Raw genomic sequence first — 23,590 nt, forward strand, 5'->3', positions numbered from 1 at the left:
TATTATTTAAGTTAAGCTAGTATAAATTTAAGCTAGAGTGTTATGACTTTAGATAGTTAAATGTAATACCCTTGATAATCACAACGGAAGTAGGTATAGAACATACACAAAAGGAAATGAAAAAGAAATTTAAACATTTCAACAAAAAAACTCAACTAAACACAAAAGAAGACAGTAATGCAAGAAATGAGGGACAAAAGACTACAGAACATACAGAAAAAAATAGCACAATGACAGAAGTCCCTCCTTATCAGTAATTACCCTAATGTAAATGTAAATTCTCCAATCAAAAGACAAGATTGGCAGAATGGACAAAAACACATGACCCACCTATATGCTGTCAATAAGAGACTCATTTGAGACTTAAAGACACATACAGGTTGAAAGTGAAAGGATGGAAAAAGATATTCAATGCAAACTTAATGAGAGTAGGGGTGGCTAACTAAAAGAGAGCAGGGATGGCTAAAGTAACAGACAAAAGACCTTGTTTTATTTTTCCTTAAGATTTTATTTATTTATTTGACAGAGAGAGAGAGCACAAGCAGGGGGAGTGGCAGGAAGAGAGGGAAGGAGAATCAGACACCTCTCTGAGCAAGGAGCCTGATGCAGAGCTTGATCCTCGGACCCTGGATCATGACCCAAGCTGAAGGCAGATGCGCAACTGACTAAGCCACCCAGCTGCCCCACAAAAGGAACTTTAAATCAAAAAAGGTTACAAGAGGGGCGCCTGGGCTCAGTGAGTTAAGCCTCTGCCCTCAGCTCAGGTCATGCTCCCAGGGTCCTGGGATCGAGCCCCGCATCGGGCTCTCTGCTCAGCGGGGAGAATGCTTCCCCCTCTCCATCTGCCTCTCTGCCTACTGTGATCTCTATCAAATAAATAAATAAAATCTTTAAAAAAAAGGTTACAAGAGACAAAGAAAAACATTATATATATTAATAGAAGGTTTACTGGAGCAAGAAGATAAGACTATCATGAACATTTATGTACCTAAAGACAGACTATCAAAATATATGAAGCAAAACCCAACAGAATTGAAAGGAAAAACAGAAGTTCTAAATAATAGTTGGAGACTACAAGATCCCAGCAACAATAATGGATAGTATAACCATACCAAAGATATGCAAGGACATAAACACAATACACCAGCTAAATCTAATAAACATATACAGAACTCTACCCAACAATACAAGCATTTTTTTCAAGTGAGCATGGGTTACCTTCCAGGATGTATCTTACGTTAGATAACAACTTAAGTCTCAATTGGTTTCAAAGATAGATTTCACACAAATTATCTTCTCTGACCACACAGAAAAAGTTAGAAATAAATCACAAAAGTAAAACTGGAAAATTAATGGAACTGTGGAAATCAAACAGTACACTTTAAAACATATTTTATTTATTTATTTGAAGAGAGAGAGAGCATCAACACGGGGAGGGGAAGAGAGAGGAGACTCATCACGGAGCAGGGAGTCCAATGTGGGGCTTGAACCCAGGACCCTGAGATCATGACCTGAGCCGAAGGCAGATGCTTAACTGACTGAGCCAATTAGACGTCCTAAATAATACACACTTAAGCAACCAATGGATATGAGAAGAAATCACAAGACAAATTAGAAAATACTTAGAGAGCTGGGAGGGGTCAAGATGGTGGAGAATTAGCAGGCTGAGATGACATCAGATAGCAGGAGATCAGCTAGATAGTTTATCAAACCATTCTGAACACCTACAGATCCAACAGGAGATCGAAGAGAAGAAGAGCAACAATTCTAGAAACACAAAATCGACCACTTTCTGAAAGGTAGGACCAGCGGAGAAGTGAATCCAAAGCGATGGGAAGATAGACCACTATCTTGGTTTCGGCTCAAGTCATGATCTCAGAGTTGTGAAATCCAGTCCTGTGATGAGCTCTGCACTTACTGTGGAGTCTGCTTAAAATTCTCTCCCCCTCTCCCTCTGCTCCTCCTCACAGTTCTCTCTAAAATAAATAAATAATCTTAAAAACAAACAAACAAAAGAACTGAAGAATTGCATGCTTTCCTGACTGAGCTAGCCAGGTGCCCTGCACTGTCAATTTTAAATTGTTGACTCAAATTCTTAAAGAGTGTGTGTGTGTGTGTGAGTGAACTCTTATGGATGACCATGACTTTGTGACTGCTGCCTAACATTATTCTGTAACTGTCAGTATGGAATAAACGTAGGTTAAAAAGTCATGAGAAAATATTAAAATGATGTTAGGACAGGGTCCTAGAGAGTTGAGAGAAAATATGGTTGGATCTATGTGTTCTTTCTTATGACAAAATTATTTTCAGTGTTAGAAGAATAAAAGGTAGAGCATAAAGTTATAAAGGTGATTGAAAAAAACTGAGGTGAATGTTTTTTATAATCCTGGGGAGAGAAGATTTAAGAATTAAGAAACCATAATGTAGGACATTCATATATTAGTTAAGCTTATCAAATTCCTCAAGGAACAACAACAAAATGCATGTACTAGATTAAAAAACAAATGGTAATTTTGGGGAAAATATCTGCATATGAAAGATAATAATACCCAAAGTTTGTTTAAAAATCCATAAAAAAGATAGAAATTCCAATGGAATGGATAGACAGTTTGTGAAAAAATTACAAATGGTCAATACTTTAGAAAGATCCACACATATCCAACAAAGATATGTACATGAATAGCAACATTTTTTATAACAGTCCTAAACTAGACACAACAGAAATGTCCCTGAACAGTAGATGGATAAATAAAATGTCATATATTCTAACAGTATATGCCATGAAAAGATAATATATAGCTGCCCAGTTTTCCCAGCACCATTTATTGAAGAGACTGTCTTTTTTCCACTGTATATTTTTTCCTGTTTTGGGAAGATTATTTGACTATAGAGTTGAGGGTCCATATCTGGGCTCTCTACTCTGTTCCACTGGTCTATGTGTCTGTTTTTATGCCAGTACCATGCTGTCTTGGTGATCACAGCTTTGTAGTAAAGCTTGAAATCAGGTAGCGTGATGCCCCCAGTTTTATTTTTGTTTCTCAACATTTCCTTAGCGATTCGGGGTCTCTTCTGATTCTATACAAATTTTTGGATTATTTGCTCCAGCTCTTTGAAAATTACCGGTGGAATTTTGATCGGAATGGCATTAAAAGTATAGATTGCTCTAGGCAGAATAGACATTTTAACAATGTTTATTCTTCCGATCCAAGAGCATGGAATGGTCTTCCATCTTTTTGTGTCTTCTTCAATTTCTTTCATGAGTGTTCTGTAGTTCCTTGAGTACAGATCCTTTACCTCTTTGGTTAGGTTTATTCCCAGGTATCTTACGGTTTTTGGTGCTATAGTAAATGGAATCGATTCTCTAATTTCCCTTTCTGTATTTTCATTGTTAGTGTATAAGAAAGCCACTGATTTCTGTACGTTGACTTTGTATCCTGCCACGTTGCTGAATTGCTGTATGAGTTCTAGTAGTTTGGGGGTGGAGTCTTTTGGGTTTTCCATATAAAGAATCATGTCATCTGCAAAGAGAGAGAGTTTGACTTCTTCATTACCAATTTGGATACCTTCTATTTCCCTTTGTTGTCTGATTGCTGTTGCTAGGACTTCTAATACGATGTTGAACAAGAGTAGTGAGAGTGGGCATCCTTGTCGTGTTCCTGATCTCAACGGGAAGGACGCAAGCTTTTTCCCATTGAGGATGATATTTGCTGTGGGTCTTTCATAGATAGATTTGATGAAGTTCAGGAATGTTCCCTCTATCCCTATACTTTGAAGCGTTTTAATCAGGAACGGATGTTGGATTTTGTCAAATGCTTTTTCTGCATCAATTGAGAGGACCATGTGGTTCTTCTCTCGTCTCTTATTAATTTGTTGTATCACATTGATTGATTTGCGGATGTTGAACCATCCTTGTAGCCCAGGGATGAATCCCACCTGGTCATGGTGGATAATCTTTTTAATGTGCTGTTGGATCCTGTTTGCTAGGATCTTGTTGAGAATCTTAGTCTCCATATTCATCAGTGATATTGGTCTGAAATTCTCCTTTTTGGTAGGGTCTTTGCCTGGTTTGGGGATCAGGGTAATGCTGCCTTCATAGAAAGAGTCAGGAAGTTTTCCTTCTGCTTCAATTTTCTGAAACAGCTTCAGGAGAATAGGTGTTATTTCTTCTTTGAGAGTTTGGAAGAATGAAACTCAACCAATCTCTTACACCATACACAAAGATAAACTCAAAATGGATAAAAGACCTCAATGTGAGACAGGAATCCATCAGAATCCTAGAGGAGAACATAGGCAGTAATCTCTTCGATATCAGCCACAGCAACTTCTTTCAAGATATGTCTCCAAAGGCAAAGGAAACAAAAGCGAAGATGAACTTTTGGGACTTCATCAAAATCAAAAGCTTCTGCACAGCAAAGGAAACAGTCAAGAAAACAAAGAGGCAACTCATAGAATGGGAGAAGATATTTGCAAATGACAGTAGAGACAAAAGGTTGATATCCAGGATCTATAATGAACTCCTCAAACTGAACACACACAGACAATCATATCAAAAAAATCAGAAGATATGGACAGACACTTCTCCAATCAAGACATACAAATGGCTATCAGAAACATGAAAAAATGTTCATCATCACTAGCCATCAGGGAGATTCAAATTAAAACTACATGGAGATATCACCTTACACCAGTTAGAATGGCCAAAATTAGCAAGACAGGAAACAACATGTGTTGGAGAGGATGTGGAGAAAGGGGAACCCTCTTCCACTGTTGGTGGGAATGCAAGTTCGTGCAGCCTCTTTGGAGAACAGTGTGGAGATTCCTCAAGAAATTAAAAATAGAACTTCCCTATGACCCTGCAATTGCACTACTGGGTATTTACCCCAAAGATACAGATGTCGTGAAAAGAAGGGCCATCTGTACCCCAATGTTTATAGCAGCAATGGCCATGGTCGTCAAACTGTGGAAAGAACCAAGATGCCCTTCAACGGATGAATGGATAAGGAAGATGTGGTCCATAGACACTATGGAGTATTATGCCTCCATCAGAAAGGACGAATACCCAACTTTTGTAGCAACATGGTCGGGACTGGAAGAGATTATGCTGAGTGAAATAAGTCAAGCAGAGAGAGTCCATTATCATATGGTTTCACTTATTTGTGGAGCATAACAAAAAGCATGGAGGACATGGGGAGTTAGAGGGAAGGGGGTTGGGGGAAATTGGAAGGGGAGGTGAATCATGAGAGACTATGGACTCTGAAATACAATCTGAGGGGTTTGAAGTGGTGGGGAGGTGGGAGGTCGGGGTACCAGGTGGTGGGTTTTATAGAGGGCACGGATTTCATGGAGCACTGGGTGTGGTGAAAAAATGATACTGTTATGCTGAAAATAAATAAATGAAAAAAAATGTAAAAAGATAATATAATATTTGGTAATAAAAATGAACCTACTGCAACATACTACAACATGTACTACTCTCACAAATACAATGTTGAGTACAAAAGCCAAACACGATAGAAAATAAAAAATAAAATTTCACTCATATAAGGTTCAAAAGGAAGTAATACTAGTCTATGCTGTCAGAATTTAGGATAGTGGTTATCTTTGGAAAGGAGAGAGGATGATCAGGCAGTGTCAAAAGGGGGTTTCAGAAGTGCTAGTAAAGGGGCGCTTGGGTGGCTCAGTGGATTGGGCCTCTGCCTTAGGCTCAGGTCATGATCTCAGTGTCCTGGGATCAAGTCCCACATCAGGCTCCTGGCTCAGTGGGGAGCCTGCTTCCCCCTCTCTCTCTCTGCCTGCCTCTCTGCCTACTTATGATCTTTCTGTGTCAAGTAAATATATAAATAAAATCTTAAAAAAAAAAAAGAAGTGCTAGTAAAGTTCTATTTCTTTACTGGGTCAGTGGTTATGTACGATAATTCATTTACAATTTGCTCATTTTTCTGAGTATATGTTAATTCAAGAAAACATTTTAAAAAGTAATTTATTTGAGGAAAAACCAATAACAAAAAATAACAGTGAAACAAATCAATACCATATATGATTTCATTACTCTACTAAATCTATGTCTCATATTGTATATAAGTTTTCTTGGGAATGAATGGATAAAGAAGATGTGGTTTATATGTATACAATGGAATATTATTCAACCATAGGAACAAAGGAAATCCTAGTATTTGCGACAACATGGATGGACCCTGAGGGTAGTACACAAAATGAGAAAACTCAGAGAAAGACAAATAGTGTGTCATATCACTTACATATGTAATCTGAGTAAAAAGTCAAACTCATAGAAACAGAAACCAAAGAAGTGGTTGCCAGGGGCTGTAGGGTAGGGAAAACAGGAAGCTGTTTATAAAAGGGCATAAACTTTTTGCTCTAAGATGAATAAGGTCTCAGGATTTAATGTATAACATGGTTACTATAGTTGATAATACTGTACTGTCTTATTGAAATGTGCTAAAGGGTATAACTTAAATGTACTCACCAAAACTAAGTAAATAAATATGTGAGGTGATGCATGTATTCATTAACTAGATGAGAGGAATCTCTCCCCCCCCCCCCACTTTTTTGCTATTTTTAAAATTTAAACACAGGAGCAGCCAATTATATAAGCCAATTAATAACAAAATAAAGAAACACATTGATAATAATACAATAATAGTAGGGGACTTTAACACTCCACTCACAGCAATGGCCAGATCATCTAACCAGAAGATCAACAAGGAAACAATGGCTTAGAATGACAAACTGGGCCAGAGGGGCTTAACAGATATATTCAGAGCATTTCATCCTAAAGCAGCAGAAAACACATTCTTTTAGAGTATGCATGGAACATTCTCCAGAATAGTTCACATACTGAGTCATCAATCTTAGGCCTCAACCAGTAGAAAAAGACTGCTATCATACCATGCATATTTTCAGACCACAAGGCTATGAAACCTGAAATCACCAAGAAAAAATTTGGAAAGACAACAAATACCTGGAGAGTAAAGAATATCCTACTACAGAATGAATGGGCTGACTAGGAAATTAAAGAAGAAATTTAAAAATACATGGAAACAAATGAAAATGAAAACATGACAGCTGAAACCTTTGAGATACAGCAAAGGCAGTCAGACATATGAAGGAAATATATAGAAATATAGAAGCAAAAGTCTCAAATACACAACCTTACACCTAAAGGACCTGGAGAAGGAACACCAAATAAAGCCTAAAACCAGCAGACATAGGGAAATTATTAAGATTAGAACAGAAATCAATGATAGAGAAATTAAAAAAAAAAAAAACAATGAAGCTAGCAGCTGGTTCTTTGAAAGAATTAACAAAACTGGTAAACTTCTTGCCAGACTTATAAAGAGAAAGAACCAAATAAATAAATCAGGACTGAAAGACAAGAGATCACAACCAACATCAGAGAAATAAAAAAAGTTATGAGATGATTATGAGCAATTATACACCAATAAATTGGGCAATCTTGAAGAAATGATAAATTCCTAGAAATATATAAACTACCAAAACTGAAACAGGAAGAAAGAGAAAACTGAACAGAACCATAACTATCAAAGAAATTGAATCAGTAATCAAAATCTCCCAACAAAAGAAACTCCAGAGTCAGATAGCGTAACAGGTGAATTCTACAAGGCACTTAAAAGAAGAATGAATTATCTACTTTTCTTAAACTATTCCAAAAAACAGAAATGGAAGGAAAACTTCCAAACTCTTTCCATGAGGCCAGTGTTACCTTGATTCCAAATAAGAAAAAGACTCCACAAAAAGGGAAATTACAGTCCAATATCCCTGGTGAACATGGATGCAGAAATTCTCACCAAGATACTAGCCAATAGAATCCAACAGTAAATTAAAAGGATTATTCATGGTGACCAAGTGGAATTTATTCCTAGGCTACAGGGGTGGTTCAATATCTGCTAATCTATCAATGTGATACACCACAATTAAAAAAAAAGAAAGGGTAAGATCCATATGGATCTCTCAATAGCTGCAGAAAAAGCATTTAACAAAACACAGCATACTTTGATAAAAACCCTAAGCAAAGTAGAAATAGAGCAAAAGGATCTTAACATCATAAAGGCTACCAAAAGTATAGTCCTACAGCTGGTATCATTCTCAATAGGGAAAAACTGAGAGCTTTTCCACTGAGGTCAGGAACTCAACAGGGATGTCCACTCTTACCACAGCTGTTCAACACAGTACTAGAAGACAGAGCCTCAGCAGTCAGACAACAAAAGGCATCCGAATCATCAAGGAAGAAGTTAAATTTCACTCTTCACAAATGACATGATACTCCATGTAGAAAACCCAAAGACTCCCAACCAAAAACTGGTAGAACTAATACACGAATTCAGCAAAGACACAGGATATAAAATCAACCTACAGAAATTTGTTGCATTTCTATACACCAACAATAAAGCAGCAGAAAATTAAGGAATCGATCTCATTTACAACTATACCAAAAAATGTTAAGATACCTAGGAATAAACCTAACCAAAGTGGTAAAAAATCTGTATTTTGAAAACTAGAAAACACTTATGAAAGAAAATGAAGAAGACACAAATAATGGAAAAATATCTATGCTCATGGATTAGAAGAACAAATACTATTCAAATGTCTGTACTACCCAAAGCAATCTACACATCAGTCCAACCTTGATCAAAATAACACCAGCATTTTTCGGACAACTAGAACAAATAATCCTAACACTTGTATAGAATCAGAAAAGACCCCAAAGAGCCCAAGTAATGCTAAAAAACAAAAGCTAAGCAGGAGGCATCATTACTCTAGACTTCTAGCTATATTACAAAGCTGTAATCATCAAGACAGTATGGTACTGGCACAAAAACAGACATACAAATCAATGGAACAGAACAGAGAACCAAGAAATGGATCCACAGCTATGGTCAACTAATCTTCAACAAGGCAACAAAGAATATCCAATGGAAAAAAGACAGTCTCTTTAACAACGGTATTGAGAAACGTGGACAACGACATGTAGAATGAAACTGGACCACTTCCTTATACCATATACAAAAATAAACTCAAAATGGACAAAAGCTCTAAATGTGAGACAGGAAACCATCAAAATCCTACAGGAGAACACAGGCAGCAACCTCTGATATCATCTGAAGTAATTTCTTCCTAGCTATGTCTCCTGAGGCAAGGTAAACAAACAAAAATAAACTATTGGGATTTCACCAAGATAAAAAGCTTCTGCATAGTGAAGGAAACAATCAACAAAACTAAAAGACATCCAATAGAATGGGAGCAGATATTTGCAAATGACATATTTGATAAAGGGCTAATATCCAGAATATCTATATCTATCTATATATAATCTATACAAGACTCCTCAAAATTAACACCCCGAATATAAATAATACAGTTAAGAAATAGGCACAAGACATGAACAGACAGACATTTCTCCAAAGAAGACAAAAAATGGCTAACAGATGCATGAAAAATCCTCATTATCACTTATCGTCAGGGAAATAAAAATCAAACCCACTTTCTAATCATTTTCTTTTTTTTTTTTTTATTTATTTTTTTTTTAAAGATTTTATTTATTTATTTGACAGAGAGAAATCACAAGTAGATGGAGAGGCAGGCAGAGAGAGAGAGAGAGGGAAGCAGGCTCCCTGCTGAGCAGAGAGCCCGATGCGGGACTCGATCCCAGGACCCTGAGATCATGACCTGAGCCAAAGGCAGCGGCTTAACCCACTGAGCCACCCAGGCGCCCCTCTAATCATTTTCTAATGGATAAAAGATATTGAGACATTTCACCAGACATGATCTACTAATGGCAAATAATTGTATAAAAAGATACTCAATTCAACATCATTATCCATTAGGGCAATGGAAAGTAAAGAGACACTGAGATTTCACTACATACCTTTCAGAATGACTAAAATACAAAACAGAGGCTAAGATGTGAGGATTGAATCTGATGTTGAAAAGCCCTCAGCTTTAACTAGCATACCTTAAATAATAGCCATTCACACAAGACAAATAGCTCATTCATATATATATATATATTCATATATAATTCTTTCATATATAATTCATACACACACACACATATATATATACACACAAATGCATACATTTCCCATATATATATATCTGCCCATATATATATGGGCAGAAATATATATGTTTCCCATATATATATCTGGGAAATGTATGCAATAACCATTAGTAAAAAAAGAAATTAGTATTAGAGCAGATGGGCACAGAGAGTATATGAGAAATCTCTATACTTTCCTCTCAATTTTCCTGTGAACATAACTGCTCTAAGAATAGTTTATTAATTATTAAAAAAGAACTTTAATAGAAAGAATACATAAAAAATAAAAGCAGAAAGATGCCAAATTCTACCTATTTAATTGTCAATGTTTTAATATACTGATTTTTCAATGGTGGATATTATAAATAATTTCACAAAAAGGTGAGGGGAATATTTGACTATATCAAGAATAACTTCTGACTCAGTAATTCCACTATTAGGAACTTATTCTTAGGAAATAATCAGATAAATGCACAAAGGTATGTGTGTGTGTGTGTGTGTGTGTGTGTGTGTGAATATGATGATTATAGCATTGTTTATAGCAGCAAAACATTAGAAATAATCCATGTCCATAGATAGGTTGAATCAATTATGGTGATGCATCCTTATAATGCAAGATGTGAATCTATATTTATTGACATGCAAAAACGGAAATGATATTGAGAAAAAAAATGTTACTTTTGCAGTCAGAAAGCTATTTTTATTTTTGAAAAAATGTAGCTTAGTGTTCTAAAAACTATATTGACAACACACAGTTCTCTGGATCAGGAAAAGTTGAATTAATGGAAGGGATTTAGGGTTAAACAACATTTATTTATAAAACCTACGAACTAAAGACAAATACATATCCTTGCATAATAGTAGTAACGACATGTGATCAGAGTGCCCATTAAAGATTTTTCCAAAGTAATGTCTCTTTTCCAACCACTTCAACAATGCTGAGGGCCACATGTTAGTTTTCTAAGGAAAGCTAATATTTGTTACCTCCCCAAAATTTAGACAGACACTCCTTAGTTCTACAGGTACTGACAAAACTTAAGTTTCTCCTTCTAGCAAATGTAATGAGATAGATAATAAGGATCAGAATATATAGCAAGCAGAGTACTATTATTTGAACATGGTTATCAGTAGGAAAGGAATGGGAAGAGGAGAGAATTCAAAAACTAGGAACAGAATGGTACTTATCTTGTTTCCTCCAGAAGGAGACAGATGGGTGAGAGTACTTACTATAATCAGAAATAAAGTTACATCATCTGTTCATAGTTTTTTGAGTTTTATGAAGTTTAAATATACAATAAAAGGATGAAGAATTATTAAGGTTGTGACTACACTTTATCAAACACAAAGGAAGCAAATATATTTTATGTAAAGGTAGACATATTCTGAAATTTACTTATTAATGTTCATTCATTATATGTCATGGTCTTTTCTTGAGCCATGAGATCTGCAAATGTAGTAACATCTGTCTAATAAACTGTTGGTTGTATTTTCTCTGAATGTTTCCCTTCAGAACTGAACAAGGTAGAATATCAAAGCAGAATTTCTCCTAGACTTCACAAAGCATTCAAGAGTGTCAATAGCCAAGAATCACTCTCTCTCTCTTACTAGCTACAGTTTGCACATACTGTGCATGTCCTTCACCACATAGTAAGATATCTTTGATTTTTACCACATTGGTAAAGGCTATCCTCATCCTTCAGCTTTAATACAGCTGTAACTTTGTAAAAGAAGTGTCCATAGTCATCTCTAGTACATACCAATTGCTGCTAGGGGGTATACTCAAAAGTACCTAAAAGTCAGTTTAATACAAGGAATGTGAACACGTCCTAGAGTCTTTTAATCCATCATTGCCAAATGAAAGAGATTAAGACTTCATGACAAGAAGTATGAGGAGGCCATCAGCTGGGGCCAGTTTAGCATGTGAAGTCAACAAATGCCCTGATTAGGGGGTTCTTGGGTGAATCAGTTGGTTGAACATCCAACTCTTCTTTTGGCTCAGGTCATGATTTTAGGGTTGAGATCAAGTCCCAAGTCAGGCTCTTTGCTTAAGATTCTCCCTTCCTTTCTGCCCCTCCCATTCTACTCTCTCTCTTTCTCAATCTCTCTTAAAAAAAAAAAAAAAAGTCAGATTTGGGGCACCTGGGTGGCTCAGTTGGTTGAGCGAATGCCTTCAGCTCAGGTCATGATCCTGGAGTCCCAGGATTGAGTACCGCATCACACTCCCAGCTCCATGGGGAGTCTGCTTCTCCCTCTGTCTCCTCGCTCATGCTCTCTCTCACTGTCTCTCTCTTAAATAAATAAATAAAATATTTTTTAAAAAAGTCAGGTTTGCAGACACAATTCACTCACTCATAAACAGAGCCTTTTACCCAGGTCCTAGAATATCATTCATTGAATAAAGGTACCAGAGAAAACAGTGGGGAGTTGAATGCAAGAGAAACTGACAGTGGCAAACAGTCCCCAAAAGACAACTCAACTGGAATTTCGGTGGAAAACAAATTTTGTACATCACAGATGAAAAGATAACTAATGAATAATAACTAATAAAAGTCTTAAGATTCATCCATTCAATTTGATGCCTAATACGCAGACCATCCCCACTTTTAGCTCGACCCCTAGAATGACTCCAATCTATTTCTCTCACACTGGACAAAAGAGAGTTCCCTAAGGCCAATACAGTAATTCTAGTAAGACAGAATGGTTATTGGGGTGACTGGGTTGCTCAGTGGGTTAGAACCTCTGCCTTCGGCTCAGACCATGGTTCCAGGGTCCTGGGATCGAGCCCTGTGTAAGGCTCTTTGCTCAGCAGGGAGGATACTTCCTCCTCTCTCTCTCTCTCTGCCTGCCTCTCTGCCGACTCGTGATCTGTATCTGTTAAATAAATAAATAAAATCTTAAAAAAAAACACACACACACAGAACGGTTATTATCATAACTTTCCAAAGAATCATGGTTTTCTTTAACAATGCAGCTTTTACCCCTTTTAATTTTTAGATACAATATCTGAGGGAGAATATGAGCAACAAAAACAAAATGTAAGGACTTACTTCACTGGTATAGTTACATACACAGAAGTAATGCTGTAAGGAATGCCAGATTGCCAAACAAAATGCGGTTTGAATGTTTGGGCCATACCTCTGACTAACTACAGAAGGGGAACATTAAGGAAGAGCCAAGTATATAAAATTTGTTCATGAAATGACCCTCAATTTATTTTTACCTATACTCTGCCAATTTTGTTTAGTATCCTAGTTTACTAATTAGGATCATAAACTTTTTCAAATTGCCATTATGGTAGAGGCCCCTCACCCCTTGGCAGAAATCCAAATACCCAGAATTTTCCTTCCCAACCAGTCCTAACTGGGCCCACATGAAAACCAGCTCCTTCAGGTATAAAAGCACATCTTTCTAGGTAGTCTTAGTTAAAGGGCTTGAGGTTTTACTGTTGTTCCCTTCTGCTTATTTTCCCTTCTTGTTCTTTCATCTTTTTCTTTAATAAAAAAAAAAAATCTGTTCACGTGTGTCGGCCACTTTCTAAAGGCCACAATAAATGTTTTAAATCTGAGTACCATATCAAAGAGTAAAAGTCTCTTGGAATGTCATTATAGTGAATCAACCCTCCTGGGATTCTTTTCTATTAAAATTTCATGTACTCAATAATTACAACTATGTAACTAAATAGGCATCTGAAAAAAGACTTAAAGAAAAACAACGGAAAAAAATTGTATGAGTATAGTGATGGAACTGCATATAAAAAATTATCTTGGAGGGGCACTTGGGTGGCTCACTTGTTAAGCGTCTGCCTTCTGCTCAAGGTTATGATCCCAGGGTCCTGGGATGGAGCCCCACATCAGGCCCCCTGCTCAGTGGGAAGCCTGCTTCTCCCTCTCACTCCCCCTGCTTGTATTCCCTCTCTTGATGTCTCTATTAAATAAATAAAATCTTAAAAATACATATATCTTGGGACTGTAGCTTACTTCATGGGAAAAATGTTAATTACTAATTTAATTTTTTAGAGGTTATAGAGCTATTTCAGATCTTCTATTTCTTTTTTAGTTAGTTTTGGTTATTTTTATATTTCTAAAAAAATTTCCCTATCTTCTAATTTTTCAAGATTTTTGTAATGAAGTTGTTCATAGTAAACAGGATTATTTCAATATTTAAAATCCTCTGGTATGTCTATCATTAGCTCCCTTTTATATTCCTAATACTGTTCATTACTTTTCTATTTTACTAATCTTGTCAAAAAACAAATGCTTAGCTTTATTAATCCTCTTACTGCCTTCTTTGTTACTTAATTTCTGAACTTTTTATTATTTCCTTTTCCACTTTCTTTGAGGGTATTTTACTGATACTTTAAAAATTTCTTAAATTGCATAGCTCTTTCAGTTTTTCTTCTTTTCATCATTAACAGTTAAACCTATGTATTTCCCTTTATAACTGCTTCAGAACTCACCTCTGAATTACTCACTCAAACTCAACATGTCCAAAACTAATCTCAGGTTGTTTTCCCACACACCTATTCTTTCTGTGGTTTTGCCAGTCTTGTCAATGGAACTCCATTTCAAGCTCTAGTCCAAACATTTGATGTCATCTTTGACTTCTCTTTCTATCATATTCTTCATCCAGTCTATCAGCAAATGCTGTCAGCAAAACTTTCAATATATCCAAAATCCAACCACTGTCCTCATCCCTTTTGCTGCCTACCTGCTCTGAATGGTCACTATTTCTCACTTAGTTATTTCAGTAGACTCCCAAATGCCCTTATCCTTCAAAAGTCTATTCCTGACCATCTGAGGGACTTATTCACTCATTGATTCCAAGTCATCTACTGACTTTCCCTACTATTCAAGAGAAAAATCTCAACTCCTTATGACAGGCAACAAAATCCTAGATCACCAAGCCACTTCCTACCTTTCTGACCCATTCTCTTATTATTCTGCCATTCTGTTTACTGCTTCAGTGAAACAGCTGGGATTTAACTTCTAGCTCACCTTCTTAGGGAGGCCTTCCCTGACAACTTTATTTAAACTGCAGTCCACTCACTCCACCATTCAATATTTCCCTAACCACTGTCTCTGCTTTGTTCATCTTTGTGGAACATATCATTATCTAATATACTATATATTTTACCTACTTATTTACATATTGTTTCTTTCACTATAATGTAAACTTAATGATGCCATAGATTTGTATATGTGTGTCTGTTTTGTTCTTTGCTATAGTCCTAGTTCTAACAATAGTGCTGGCATGTGGCACTCAGTAATTAATTACTGAGTAAAGACAACTAACTAATCCTTTGAAATTTTTAAGGATTTATGGCCTACGACGTGGTCAATTTTAAAAATGTTTTTCTTTGTTCCTGAGAAAAGTATAGTCTCCAATGTTGTATACTGTATACAGTACTTTATATATGCCCATTAAATCAAGCTTTTAATTATATTGTTCTAATCTTGTATTTCCTTACTGATTATTTTATTTGCTTAATCTATCAATTACCACATGAAAGTAATTAAAATCTGCAACTGTAACAGTGGATTTATCAATTTATTTCATCTGTATTTAACCTATGTTTTATACATTTAGAATTGTTTTATCTTCCTGAATAAGAATCGATAAACAGTTTTTCTGCCGATATTGATCTCTAGTAATCCCTACCAATAATTTTGCTCTGAAGACTATTTCTATAACATTACTAGCTCTTTTTTGGCTATACCTAGTACACATTTTTCCCATTCTCTAGTTTTTAAACTTGTTTTATGTGTCTCTTGTAAAAACTTACAAGAAAAATGTTTCAACCATTTTTGCAAATCAAAAATTTAGAGGGGCACCTGGGTGGCTCAGTGGGTTAAAGCCTCTGCCTTCGGCTCAGGTCATGATCCCAGAGTCCTGGGATCGAGCCCCCGCAGGAAACCTGCTTCCCTTCCTCTCTCTCTGCCTGCCTCTCTGCCTACTTGTGATCTCTGTCAAATAAATAAATAAAAATCTTAAAAAAAAAATTAAAAAAAAGAAAAATTTAGATCAGTTACATTGATAATGATTACTGATTTTAAAAACTGATTTCTACAACCTCATTGTCTGTTTTCTGTTTTCTTTTTTTGTAAATGTTTCTTCCCTGTATATGTTGTACCCTCCCCCAGTTCTTGCCTTCTTTTGGGATGAATTTTTTCTCATCCAACATTTTTACTATATTTGTTTGAAAATTATGTACTCTATTTTTTTAGTGATTACCCTAGAAATTCTACCTTATGTATTTTACTTAATAAATTCTAGTATTAATCAGTATCTTTATCTTCCTCTTAAAAAGTATAAAGACCAGAGAATGCTTTAACTTCATTCGTTTTTCTAAAAAAAATTCCCCTATCACATTATTATTATTATTATTATTTTCATTGGGTTTTTTTTTTAATCATTATCTTTATCTTAATTTTAAACCCTTGAATTAGACATGGGTATTTGTTCCATACTATCGATTTTTGTGTTCCCACAAGTTTAATATTCTTTTTGGCCCACCATTTCTTCTTGCTGTTCATACATTCTTCTCTTAGAGTTTAGAGAAGATGCTATCCTTCAATGGTACTAGACTGATGTGGGCATCTTGGATCCCATCTCCCACTCTTCTTGAGCCCTTGACAAAGCCTAGGCTTTTTTCCCAACACTTTAAGTATACAGCCTTTGTAAACCAAGGTCCTCCCTGCCAGGTGCCAGCACATGCCCTCAAGGCAAACTTACTCTTGTGGAATCAAGCATCCTTGTCATTTCAAACTCTGAGTGTTTCCCTTCGTTTCCTGCCAGCTCAACCTTGCTTTAAGCAAATATTTTAAATATATTATCCAGCATTGTCAGATGATCTCACCAGGAAGTTTTTCTCTGCAAATATTCTGTCTTAGTCCCTAAATATTCTTAGGTAACTGTTTTGATATTCATAGTCTTTGAACTGATTTCATATAATGGTTTTACTTACTGTGTATGCTCCATTAGTGAAAAATGTAACTGAAAAAGCCATTTAGAAATCAAATTGGTTAACAAATTTTTTAGTCCCAAATGATTTTTTGTCTATCATATATATTTATCATGTAAGTTAAGAACCATTTCAAAAGCTAAGAATAAAAAAAAAGCAAAAAAAAAAAAAAAAGCTAAGAATAATTTCCAAAACACTACCCTTTTTTCCTGAACTCTAAGTATAAATATTGACTCTAACATAATGTATATTTCCCTTCAACACCTTATTATAAAAATTTTCAAATATCTAGGAAAGTTGAAAGAATATATTTAACACCTAGATTCTATCATCATTTTACAATATTGTTTTATCACATATCTATCCATCTCCCTTCCTACCAATTCATCTTACTTTTTGTTGATGTGTAAAGGAAATACAGACATTAATAAAGTCTACCTCAAAAATTTCACAAATATAATATTTTTATTTCTAGGCAATAAATCCCCCTTTCCCAACATTTTGTTGACTATTTTTTAAGAACTGAAAAGCATGACTCTGTGCCATAATCACCTAATACCATTTGAGTCAGAAAATAATAGTCTTATAGTTATGAAGGGAAATCAGTAGAATAAATTAATTTTAATCCTTTATAATATACTTCCACATTGGGAAAATAAGCTTCATATGTGGCACATTCATTTGAAATGTTTACCTTTTTATTTCATCAATATCTGGGGAGTTCCTATTATAGTTTCTATTTATTTATAATGAAAAGCTCTTCCTTTTTAACACTTTCCTCTTCAGTAGTTCATGAAGACAAAGAAGTGAACAACCAACTTCTGAACTTAACTTAGGCAGCTGAATTTGCCTTAGGCAGTGATATTGCCATTTATAATAAGAAACATGTATTTGGTCTTTGTCCCATTCCTGGCACAGAGTTCCTAAAATCCTTGGAACTTCCTAACTGAAAAGAGAATCTTTTGTTATACATAACAAGCCCCTTTTAGCCACACTTGAGTTTGTGTTACAGAGAAGACTGTGAAAGCCTCTAGGCTAGGGGCTGGTTGCCAGTGGAGACAAGCACTAGATTAGACGATTGGAAATTTCAGCCTCAACCCCATATCTAGGGCTGGGGAGAAGGGTTGGAGGTTGAATTATTACCATGGCCAATAATTTAATCAATCATGCCTATCTAATGAAGCCTGAATAAATATCCAAAAGGACTGGGATGAAAGAGTTTCTAAACTTGGTGAACATGTGGAGGTGCTTAGAGGGTAGCATTCCTGGAAAGGGAATGAGGCTTTACATCCTTCCCCATATAACTTGCCTTATGCATCTCTTCATCTGGCTGTTCACTTGCATCCTTTAACATATTCTTTAAAATACCAGCAATAGTAAGTAAACTGCTCTCCTGGGTTCTGTGAACCTGAGTAAGGGGTAGCAGGAAACTCTAACTGGTAGCCCAGTTGGACAGAAGTTGTGGGTAACCTGGGGTCTTCCTACTTGGAAATGGCAGCTGACATAGGGACACTACTCTGGGACTGATCCATTTACATGTGGTCTGTGCTTAACTCTGGTTAGTGTCAGAACTGAATTGAATTGTAGGACACTTAGCAGATGTCTGAGAATTGGTCAGTGTGAGGGAAAAAAAAACACCCACACATCTGGTATCAGAAGTATGAATATGAGAGTAAAGGAAAACACAATGAATTTTTTTCTAGACACCTTCTATAGATTAAGTATCCAGCTTAACGATTTTATGAATTAGACTGCATCACCTGTTTAAAATTTTACTATCATAAACATTTTATTTAGCTATCATATATATTAATACTATACCCCTGCTTTCTATCTTCAATGTTAGGAGCAATGATTTACACATACAGAAAGCATTTCTTTATGAAAATTTATCATTTTGAACACATATAAAAAGCTGTTAAGAAAGGACACGAGAAATAAGTTTTAAAGTTTAGATTTCTTTGGATCTGGAGGAATCCTATCAAGATAATTTTTTAACTAGCTTAAAGACAAAAAGATCCATAGTCTTCCTCTAATGTCAAGATAAAAACAAAATTATGAGCAAAAATATTTTAATAATGCACATAGATAATTGTTAATTATCACAGATTCGTACTATGACCTCACATTTTACATGCTGTATGAAATTAAAATCAGTGTAATATTTTATTCCTTATCTAAAGAGCCTAATCTGGACTCAGGCAATCTCAGTCCTCAGCTTTACCAAATAGTGACCTTAGGTACATCTCTACTCTCCACGGTGCTCCTTCTCTTCATCTTTAAAATTCTTTATGATGGTCTTTACTGTTTAGGATTTACTCCATTACCTAGTAACTTTTTTTTAGAGTATTAATATACTGGCTAGACAAGGTACAGGTTATAATGTAATTCTAGCACTCTGCAAATACAAAAAAGTATTTGGCCTGTTTCTCTTCCCCTAAGTAGGAGAACTTCTTGGCAGCAGATTAAACAACAACAAAAAAATAATTATAATTTAAGCTGTTTCATTTAATTTCTTATAAACTTACTCTTCTTTCTTCATTATGTCATACATAGCCTACTGTCAAAAGAACTAATAAACACTCATTATAACTGAAACAACTGCAAAGCATGCAAAAAAGAAAATGTGAAAAATGTAGTATACCCCAAGGAAAAACATTCAATTCCAAGTATAACCACACAAAGCTAGAGTGTAATAATAATGGCAACAACAGTAACAATAGTCACCTCATCAAAATACATCCAAAAATTAGTTTGAATACTGCACCTAAGGAAAAATCAATGAACAAAAAATTGCACATTAGTAAAATGTCTGAACATCAGCAGGATATGAGCATGCTAGGGCCCAGCATTGTGAAATGTAAGGCTCATGCACAACTAAACCACTGCATAAAGTCAGAAAAGCCAGACATAGTGAGGCCACCAAAAATATGCCTCCAAAACATCTGTTTCATTTAAATCAAACTTTTGGGGGTCTTCAGGGAGGAGGTGAATTCATTAGTTTTCTCCAGAAACAAGGCAAACAAAATATAGTCAGAGCAAAGAACAAAGCCCTACGTCCAAATAAATGTGACATCGGTCCCAATATTTTTGGCATATGTTCACATGTAGAAGACTGCTTCATTCAGGATGAAGAGTCTCTTGAAATATGTTAAAGTCATTCAGATGAAAAGGCAAGATTCAATCACAGATTGTGATTCAAGCAATATATTAACATTTCTCAGCTTCCACAAAGACTTCCCTTTCCAAAGGCTTCCCTATTGGGTAGAGATTAAAGCGCCACTTAATAAATAGTTTATTTGTCAAATGATAATATACTCTTTACAGGGTTGTTCTGAGAAAAAAAGAAGACACTATACATAAATTTGCTTGAAAGAGTTAAAAAGAAGTATAACAGATTATAAATAAAATCAATATTCAACTCAAAGTAGTATTTCCTTTTGGAATATGAAGTTAATTCTATTACCTCCTGTTATAAAATACATCATATATAAAAGTATACAATATATATTCAATTAAAAGAATAATAATTTTAATGGGCCCTGTTATATATTTGGCTCATGTTAAAAAAATGAAACATTACTAATACTTTGGAGGCTCCCATGTGCCAATTTCTAGATTTCTCTTAATTTACCCTATATTATCCTAAATTTTGTGCTAATCACTTCTTTGATTTTATTTATAGCATTGACACATTTATATGTATCCTTAAACTATCTAGTCATCATCTATCTATATCCATCAATTCTCTTTCCATCTATCCATCCATCCACCTGCTTTTTGAACTTTATTATATGGAATATGCTATGTACTTGTCCTTCAACTTATACAGTCTTTTTCTCAGAGTGATTTGACATTATTATCTAATTTTTCATAAAATCCCTAAGAGTAAAGAAATCTATTATACCCTTTAGTGAAAATGAGGCACAGTGGGATTAGGAAATTGCCACATTATATGAGAGGACAATGGACAAATCTTTCTTTCGTAATTCTGAAAGTAAAGCAAACCAATGACTATCTCAGAGCTTTATAGTACATTTATATTTTTATTTTCATTTAAAACTAAAACATTTCTCTAGTGCTAAGAGCACAATGAATATTTTAAAACTGACTTACCCCTCTCCAAAATTGAATATACATAATTAGTACTATTTGCTTTCATATTAAAGGGGAAGTTATATTCAAATGTACTGATGATATAAAAGCCCTAAACAATATTCAAATATATTCCTTAAAAGGAAAACAAGAAGAAATTAAAGAATATCAAAAGGAGATTTGTTTTTTTTCTTAGGAATGGACTATTAGAAAACAGCCTAATTATGGAATATTCTAATTAAAGAAAATGGCTCATTAAATAGGTAATTAGTCTGACACTCATCAATTCCAAGATACTGTTCACCTGAGCAAGTGATGAAAGAATCTTCTTGCATATTTGCTGATTTCGTCTCTATATTCCAATATAGTTGTATCCAGGAGTGGTCTTGTTGGAGCATAAAAGGTTCCAAGGCTTGCCTCAAGCTGTGCTGCGGAATTCAAACATAGCAGCACTAAAACAAGTGAAACTCCTTCAATTACAACAGAATACTCATGTTTGCAGTCAGTCAGGTTTTGCAAACTTGGATGAAATGTGAGCTTGTTGCAGGAAAGATGAAATTAAAATATGACAGCTGGTACAAAAACAAACCTGTGTATAAACTTTCACTTGAGGCAAAGCTGACAATGACTCTGAGCAACAAAAAGCTGTCAAAACTGAAGAAATCCATAATGAATCAACCTCTCACCACAAATGGATAATTAAAACAGTGACTCATCAAAGTAACACAGTTTGAACTAGTATTTCCAGTAAAATCAATTCACAGTGTGCTCAACATTTATTCTCTTTAACTGAAAGGAGAAAACAAACTTTTTTGCATTGGGAATTGAAATAAGTATTAGAAGTGTTTTAAAAATAATATAAATGAAAATAGCCCTATTGGAGTAATAATATCTTTCTAAGACAATTTTAAAGAAACAGTGAAAGTCCCCATACTTTCCCTAAATCTCATCCTAAAAAACAAGATTGCTGTTTTTGTCCACGTGTGAAAGCTAATACCCCTGGGAGGGATGACATGCTAATCCGCTCTTGGATTAGTTCAACTAACACCTTTCTAGAAAAAAAAGGATTGGAGAGCAAGTTTTGATAAACCAGAGGGCTAGAGATTGGGAGAAAAAGGCACATTCTGCCTACTTCATAATTTTACCAAGCCATGCATTTGGTGTGTTTTCTCCCAGAAATACCTAGAAGTTAAATAATTATAGTAATGGTGAAAGTTGTAGGAGAATGCTACGGTTCACAGTAAGACTCCATTGGTTTTTATGCTACTAGTGCTGGACTGAATAAACAATTTCTTATTTAGCAAAACTCTTTAGTTTTAGGCATATTTGGGTTTGAAAGTATTAAATACCTCATCAGAGTAATTGCTATGGACTTGGCTAAGCTGTTAGTAATTTCTTTCTTTTAATCTCAAATCTAGACAGTTTAAGATGAACTTTAGGGGTATTTTCTTTCAAAGCAGCAGTCAATTTAGATTAAAATTGAATACAGCAATGCTATTGTGAAAACAAGCCAGATCCTCTTGCCATTGCTTGTTTTCTTGACAGCATGTACTTCTGAAATGTTCAAGCCTACATGGAATACTCATAACTCCCAGCACAGTTATAGATTCATTAGATAGCCCAGCTTGATGTTTAAGGCAGAAATGAAAATCTCAAAGATAACCACAACACAGCTACAAATAAAAGAGCTCAGTGGGTTCCACTAATAAAAGGAAAACAAATTACCATGTCAAATTTGTTAGATTCAGATAGAATAAATCTCAATACAGAAGAATTCTGAATGTTTTAGAAATGCATTTTACAGTTTACTTGAGGAATAATGCATATATCTACTTGAAATGTACATATTCCAATAATCCAGCATCATGCAAGTATTTTAATAGCCTAGTATCATACAAACTTTTTATTTCCCTACCTTCCCAAGAACAGCTCCTTGAAAATATCCTTTATTAAAGCAAGAATCTAATAATGCCCATTTGTGAATTCCCTAATTATCTTTCTTACAACACAAATTCACCAATGTGCTAGCAATTTCTCAGTGTCCTGAGGGAGAGTCAGTATTTTATTTTCTCTATAATTCCCCAACTGTAAATTTAGGAGCTCTTGTATAGATTGTGTATACCGTAACAAGTTATCTTTACGGACTCTGCCTTTTTTTTTTCCTACTATGTACCTAATCTTGAGAGTGTACCAATATAACATATAAATACTTGAGGTAACTCTGTAGGCAGACATATTACAGTAATATCTAGCATTTTGAAGTTATACTTTTTATTTTTAACTAATATTCATTGAGTACCTACAGTAGGCCAAGCACCGTCTGTGCTAGGCATTTTCTCATTGTAGAAATACTGGACCCTCCACAGAGGGACTGGACTACCTCCAAAAAGCACATTCAATTAACATTAAATATTTATTGTGGGCCTCCTGTGAGTTGGGACAAATCCCATGATGTG

The 23,590-nt window shown here is 35.1% G+C and overlaps 1 protein-coding gene across 9 annotated transcripts in view; it reads right to left on the reverse strand.

Annotated features, from left to right (window-relative positions):
• The window catches only part of LOC101686034 (WD repeat containing planar cell polarity effector), a 531,713-nt gene that overhangs the window by 290,218 nt on the left and 217,905 nt on the right, over positions 1 to 23,590 (reverse strand). For all 9 annotated transcript variants that reach the window (XR_006606054.1, XM_045077902.1, XM_045077899.1 and 6 more), the window contains one exon: positions 21,439 to 21,562. Coding sequence is in view for 8 of the 9 variants with exons in the window: in XM_045077902.1 (XP_044933837.1) it covers positions 21,439 to 21,562 (124 nt within the window). In the remaining variant the exon portion in view is untranslated. The remainder of the gene's footprint in view (positions 1 to 21,438; positions 21,563 to 23,590) is intronic.

Source organism: Mustela putorius, unplaced genomic scaffold, assembly GCF_011764305.1.
Source record: "Mustela putorius furo isolate JIRA1106 unplaced genomic scaffold, ASM1176430v1.1 tig00000224_pilon_pilon_pilon, whole genome shotgun sequence".
Taxonomy (NCBI): domain Eukaryota; kingdom Metazoa; phylum Chordata; class Mammalia; order Carnivora; family Mustelidae; genus Mustela; species Mustela putorius.